This window comes from Hippocampus zosterae, chromosome 10 (genome assembly GCF_025434085.1).
Source record: "Hippocampus zosterae strain Florida chromosome 10, ASM2543408v3, whole genome shotgun sequence".
Taxonomy (NCBI): Eukaryota; Metazoa; Chordata; class Actinopteri; order Syngnathiformes; family Syngnathidae; genus Hippocampus; species Hippocampus zosterae.
Genome location: NC_067460.1, coordinates 2,997,573 through 3,004,599, shown reverse-complemented (window position 1 = coordinate 3,004,599; position 7,027 = coordinate 2,997,573). Strand labels below are relative to the sequence as shown.

At 42.0% G+C, this 7,027-nt stretch overlaps 1 protein-coding gene across 2 annotated transcripts in view; it reads right to left on the bottom strand.

The window, feature by feature from the left end:
* Nucleotides 1-2,846: 2,846 nt before the first annotated feature.
* bcas3 (BCAS3 microtubule associated cell migration factor) overlaps nt 2,847-7,027 on the bottom strand; it is a 376,831-nt gene continuing 372,650 nt past the window's right edge. For both annotated transcript variants that reach the window (XM_052078874.1, XM_052078875.1), the window contains one exon: nt 2,847-3,100. In XM_052078874.1, coding sequence (XP_051934834.1) covers nt 2,952-3,100 — 149 coding nt within the window. In that variant the 3' untranslated portion in view covers nt 2,847-2,951. The remainder of the gene's footprint in view (nt 3,101-7,027) is intronic.

Below are 7,027 nucleotides of genomic sequence, written 5' to 3'. Positions count from 1 at the left end.
ATATGCACGCATGCCACGATGAGCAACAGCCGGAACGGCCTCTCACATGAATGAAACTGAAACACACAGACACACAAGTCTCCCCCCTTAGCGCATAGTGCCATTGTTTGTGCATGAGTGGTGATGTAAAGGTCAAAATTCAGTTGTCATCTGACTGGTTGCCCTGTATGTCAATCAAAGAACAGGATTGATGATAGGCTGACATCGTAAGTTCTGCTTTACTTGGCGCCGTTGTTTGAATGGCAGTGCCATCGGCGAGGTGTTTTCGACACTGGTCATGTGAAAGCCGGGAGCCACATTGAAACAGTCAAAGAGCCGCATGCAGCTCGCGAGCCGTGGTTTGGCCACCGCTGGCATATCATTTCTAATGACAAGCCTGTCCAATCGTGTTGACAAACTTTTGATTCTTGAGAAGCCTTGGTGAGAATAAAAAAGGAAGCGCCACCTCTTGCTAAATTTGATAACAGTGAGATGTTTTTCTTTAAAAATTTGATGGTGAAAAGTGTTAATGAAGAGAGACACTGACATCTTTGTGTTCTTGAATTTTTCATTTTATGAATTGTGATTTATTTTGTGTCAAACGTCTCACTTGTTGGTACCCAGAGCAACTGTCAACTTTGGACAGAAGTTAGTCAAAACTTGCCCATAAAAAGCCTTTTGAGAAGACATAAATGGACCGTGTGGACCGTCTGGCATAAATGTGTGCCAGACACATTTATGAATTTCATGGTCATTAACTACAACAGGTCAACAACAGATTTGAATATTTTCACAATCATCTTGACAAAGTATTTAGTACTCATTGTGGTTCAAAATTTTCAGTTGCCTATTCTCCATGGCAAACCTTTAATAAAAACAAGTATTGGTGAAAATTTAATGTATCTGGCAGAATGTGTCTTCCCTCAGTGTACACCACAAAAGAGCTGATATTCCCCTCCCTTACTTCAGTTCCCTCTGTAATTAACACAAAAAAGTTGCTTCTCCAAAGTAAAAAGGAGCCCCTCAACTGAATTCATTGATAAGCAAAACTGCTCTTTACACATTATTCATTCATTCATCTTCCGTACCGCTTGATCCTCACTAGGGTCGCGGGGGGTGCTGGAGCCCATCCCAGCCGTCTCCGGGCAGTAGGCGGGGGACACCCTGAATCGGTTGCCAGCCAATCGCAGGGCATCTTTACACATTATACATAACATTATAAAGTGCACATCTAAGGTAAACTAGTACTCAGCCTATAGTGGATTTAAACCATGGTTTCATTTTCTTCATTTTCGTGCTTTGAACACAGCAGTCAGGCTATGTTAATTCTGTTGGTCCTTCTTGTGCGGAAGTCTCTCTACGGTTTTGTGTAGAAATAATTTCGGATGACTACACTTGGTTCGATGACAACACTGGAGACGTTTTATTTTCAGTGTGGTCAACGCTAAACTCTCAACGTGCATCAGCGCACAATCGCTGTCAGACGAACACAGAGAAGCTCCACCCGCTTTATTTATATGGACACAGAACACTGTAACCTTCCACACAAAATACAGTAGTTCAAGTAACAAAGTAACAATCGTGTCAGTGGCATACATCGTATTCAACAGGCTACCTGCTCTTTATTCACTAGAGGCTCATCAACCTTGTCTCTTATTTCTCTCCCGAAACAGTATCTTCTCCCGCTTGGTGTACCTTAAGCCTTCTCCACTACGTACATTCTCTGTACACAGCTTGTAATGGAGGCTCTCGATGCAATGCGAATGATTTCAGCTGGAGTCGAGCTGTGGACAATGTTGACAGGCTTGCATGCAGTAGCCATACATTTAGCTATGGCTTCAGCAAATTTGTTCTTCGTCATGTCATCCATTTTCTTCGCTTTGAAATGATCCATAGCTGTCTGTCTGAGATGAGGGGGCGGAGTACTCACGTCAGCTGTGTGCTTGGCCATCAAGTGGTATTTCAGACTCGACGTGCTATGATGATAGCTCAGTTTACGACTGCAAAACATACAGGTAACTTTGGTCTTGTCAGTGGAACAATATGGCAACTTTTTAAAAGTAAACTTTCCATTCATAAGTATCCGTTTTCGGTGTCTCACGCTGCCGTGGCTGGCAAAACAAGCGTGCCCGGACCTGTGCAGCGTGCTTGTTCTTTTGTTTCTGGTTTATTCATAGAGAAAAATTTTAATCCCATTAAAATTCATTAAAATTAATGGCAATAAAAATGTGCTAAACTGACAGCTCTAATATATATATATATATATATATATATATATATATATATATATATATATATATGTATACACACACACACACACACACACACACACATGGACTCAGAATTACACACATAGACAAACAATCATTCACAATACCGGTTATACCAAGGGACAATTGCGTTCAATCAACCCACCATGCATGTATTTGGAATGTGGGAGGAAACTGGACTATCCGGAGAAAACCCAGACAGGAGGGAGGAGAACATGCAAAATCCACACCGGAAGCTAGAGTCTTCCTATGTGGAGATAGAATGTTCTCCCCGTGCCTGTGTGGGTTTTCTCCGGGTACTACTGTTTCCTCACACATTCCAAAAACAGGCATAGCAGGTTAATGGAACACTCTAACTTGTCCCAAGGTGTGAGTGTGAGCGTGGATTGTCTATGTGTGCCCTGTGATTGGCTGGAACCCGTTCAGGGTGTACCCTGCTTACTGCCCGAAAACAGCTGGGATGGTCTCCAGCACCCCCCGAACCCCTTTTGATGGATGGATAAAGATATATACATGCCGTGTTTTGAGTCGTGGGTGTGCACAAAACAGTATTTGAAGAAATATTTGACTTGACTTCTTTCACAGAGGGGCACACAATATTGCTCACGTTGATATTTATTCTTACCACTTAGTTGCCTATTGGTTATGTGAAATTGTGTGTTCGGCAGTGAAAATGAAAGCAAATAACGACGAGGTAAGACTCTAGGGGACGTTGCTGGAGAAGAGGCTCAGTGGCTGGTTCTCATTGGTGGGAAGAGTGGAACGATAACCTTCAAAGTTTCGCGGGATGCTGCCACTGGTTGAGCCTGAGCTGTTGCTGAGTGTCTCGATGCTGCCCTCTCTCTGCAGTTCTGTAGAAGATATAAGATTGATTCATTACTTGATGGACCCATCTCTCACACAGCCAAACAGAACCTGCTTTTTCACAACTCTTTCCAATGTTGCAGTTCGGTTTGAAAGGCACAGAAACCCTTTGTTGGGTTCCCTGTGAAGGACAATGCTGAAAATGTGAAAGGCAGCGGTGAATCAATGCTAACAGTCTACCGTTACTTATCTGATGTGCCAATTTCCTGATATCGATGTATTTAGAGGCATTCAAATTTGAAGATTGTTTGGCACTGTTGCTATGATTCAAGCTAGGCTTTGATGGAACCTTAATTGGCAGCCATCTTCAAGAGTTCTTAAGAAGAGTGGAGGTTTGGTGTTGGTTGTCCTTCGAGTGGACCCGTGTTGGATTAAAGGAGGAGAAGGATCTGTGCTTGATGATTGCACCTTTTCAGAAGCATTTGTGGATCAGCACTGATTTTGATAGTGGGGAATGTTGGTGCAATTTGACTATCTCCGCTTGACAGCTGTGGGGCGCATTTTTTGTGTGTGCCTGTATTGTGCAGCATTTTTCAAGGCGCTGACAGACAGTCTGCTGTGGTGTGCTGGTGGAGTTGAGGATGAGGAGAGCGGAGCATCGGAGCAGAGAGCGGATGTGCATTTAGAACGGAGTGTTGCAGCTTGAAACAGAAGCAGATCGAGGTGTGACAGGAGAACTGAACCATTCTCGGAATTCGTCAATGGACACTAGAGCTTCTTGTTTACTTTCAAACTGAGTTTGTAACCATAACGTCTGATCCATTGGTGAAAGGAGACTTTGAATCACTCCTCTTTTAACTATAACCGTTTTTAAAGCGAGGCGTAGGTAGGAATAGTTGTTACCATTGTGTTATTGTTGACGTTTTATGTTGGGTGTTCTGTTGTGTTATTATTTTATTTTAAATGTTCTGGAAAGCGCTTTGTTACAGCTGCAGCTGTTGTGAAAGTGCTATATAAATGAAGTATGTGTGATGCCTTCTATTGGTGAAGGGAGCGGAAATTCTGTTAACTATATTGAGTTACTAGAATTGGTTAAATAAAAATTAACTATTAAAAATATTCTACATCAGGGGTGCTCAAACTTTTTGGATCGAAGATCTACTTTTCGATCAACTAACCTCCCGGGATCTACCCTTACCGGCATGCACGCGTGCACGCACACACACGCACGCGCACGCGCACGCGCACGCACACGCACACGCACGCACACGCACACGCACACGCACACGCACTCACGCACGCCCTGATGAGAAACAGCCTGAAACTGAAGCATGCGACGGACTTTTGCAGCCTGTTAACTATCGTAGCTCACACGTACCGTTTTTAAGTGCTTCCCTGGGCCTTCCTAGATTCCTATTCTTTGCTCGTGCCCTCAGTGAATTGTACACGAAGCAAACTCTGAATGAGAATAATGACGATAAAAGATGGAGCGCAACAGTTCTGATCACAAGCTGCAATTCCAGACTGCTAACAACTTCCAGTGACGTAATCACGCGCCACCGTAAATTCAAGATTTACCTGCTTTATTTTATTTTTAAATATTTGTTTTGGTGAAAATGAGACTAATAAGATGATTAGGGTGCAGTGTACATTAACACAAAAAATATATTATTAACATGTACAAAGACACACAAATGGTTGTTTGTTTCTTTTCTCCTCGACACTCCTCGGATCTACTTGGGACCTGTCTTAGATCTAACGGTAGATCAGGATCTACCTAATGGGCACCCCTGTTCTACATAGAATCCAATATCACCTACAGCATCAATGTATGCTTCCTTGGCTGTACTGCTCAGAGCCAAAGCATTATCATCATCTGATTCTGTCACTTTAGGTATGTTTTTCACATCTTCATTTGGGTTCTCTCCCCAGAATGATAATTTGATTATTTGTTTAACTGCAAGACTGCCGTCCTCACAAGTGCCTTTAATACGAAATAGGCCTGGACGATATATTGATTATTTTAGATAAACTTTTTTTGTTTTGCTGTGAATGATTTAAAAAACAATAAATTCAGGTTTATCCACTTACTGAAAACGATAAGACGCCTGGTATGTGCTTCATAGCAGCAAGTATATTGCTGAAGTTGCCTTACCCCATTGGTACAACGGCAGAGAGTAGGGGGTGAATGACACACACAGACCTCAGGTCCTGCAAACTCAACTCCACCACCGCTTTATTCTCTTTATTGTGAGAATAAAGCGGTGCAAAAAATGAATGGATGGATATTTGAAAATACCCAAATTTTCATCATCTTTTATGTCCATACAGACATAACATTGGGAAAACTACCCTCTCTATTTTGAATCAAAACATTGTAAAAAATAGTTGAAGGAAAATGAATATCGGGCAAGTCACAATATTGTTTATAGAGGAAGTAGCAAGATACTCTCCTTCAGCCTTTTCAAGTCTGTCATCCCGTTCTTGTCAATCAACCAATTGAACCAAGTCCACTTGCTTCAAGATACAGGGTCAAGGGGAATGTCACTCCTTTGTTTGTCAGCAAAGGCTGACACACTGTACATGTACACTTTATGCAGGAGACCAATAATCAATGTACACATAAAGACAATAATAAAATCATGTATAACTTCATATTTGACACGATGAAAAAAACAGTCCATTCCTGATTTGAAGTGTGGCTCTGTAGTCATATCATTGCTAAATGCAGTTAGTGCCAATCACCGTGCGTTTTTGTGCTAGGTAAATGTAACGTTCAATATCTCACGCAAGACAAGATCTTCAGGTGGGAAATTACTGTATTTCACTTAATTGGTTTGAAAATTGCAATGTATGCACTCTGAATCATGCATCTTTGTTTATCAATATATGCCGGTGACAAATCGTGACAAGCAGGAGAACAAAATGATCAACATCAACACCATTATCACTAAACATCCTCATTCGTGGAGTATGCGGTATATACTTCTTGTAACGTTCTTTGGTAGTGTTCCATGATATTTTTACGATGTAAAATATGCGCCTTGGCACAGTAAAGGTTGGGAAACACTGGGCAAATGCACCAAACACATATGGAGTTCAAATAATACCTTCCACAACTCTTACCATGTAACTGCATTGACTCATTCAGCTCTTTCTCACTTCACTGTTCCATGAACCTGAACGAACCCTGTATGTGTGTATGCCTTCCTCGAATGAAGTCACACGAGTGATCTAAAACAACAACACAAAACCCCTTGTCCACAAGAGACATATACGCAAAGAGCACACAAAGTGGTGATACTAACATGAAGACGTATAAACAAACTAAATCCTGCATCTAGACAACACACTGTCTGTGTGTCTGTCTCTCACACGCATGCGCACACACACACACACACACACACAGGCACTTTTCATATTTCCCTCAAGGCAAAACATGCGGAGTGGCAGAATGGAGTCTTGGATAAATGATACAATGATATCCAGGCTTGACTTGTCTGTAGAGTTGAAAGGATAAAGGGGAGGAGGGGTAAATGGTCGTGGCTCTGAACACAAGAGTTATTCATTGTCTCACACTGTCGCCACACATTATAGTCAAACTCTTCTTGCTTTGCAGAAAAGGACTAAAAGTGAGACTAAACAAGAGCAGGGAGAATGTGGGGTGGGGGTGGGGTGTCATTAAGGTGAAGGATTGTGCTAAGGAACAGATATTATGGCGACAATCCGCTTTCACACCCGTTGTATCTCTGATAGACTTTGCACACCCTTTTCTGTTCATTTATACTGTCCAAGGCTTCATTTACTTCGTCTTCTTCTCTTTGGGTTTCTTTTATCAGTCTGTCACGGCAGTGTTGCGTAGCTTTCACTAAGTGCACTCATTTTCTCCCCCTCTCACTTTCTTCACTCTCTTTGGTCAAAGCAAAGGGACAACATGGCCCTCTGGGTATTAAATGAAGAACTAATAGTTTGGA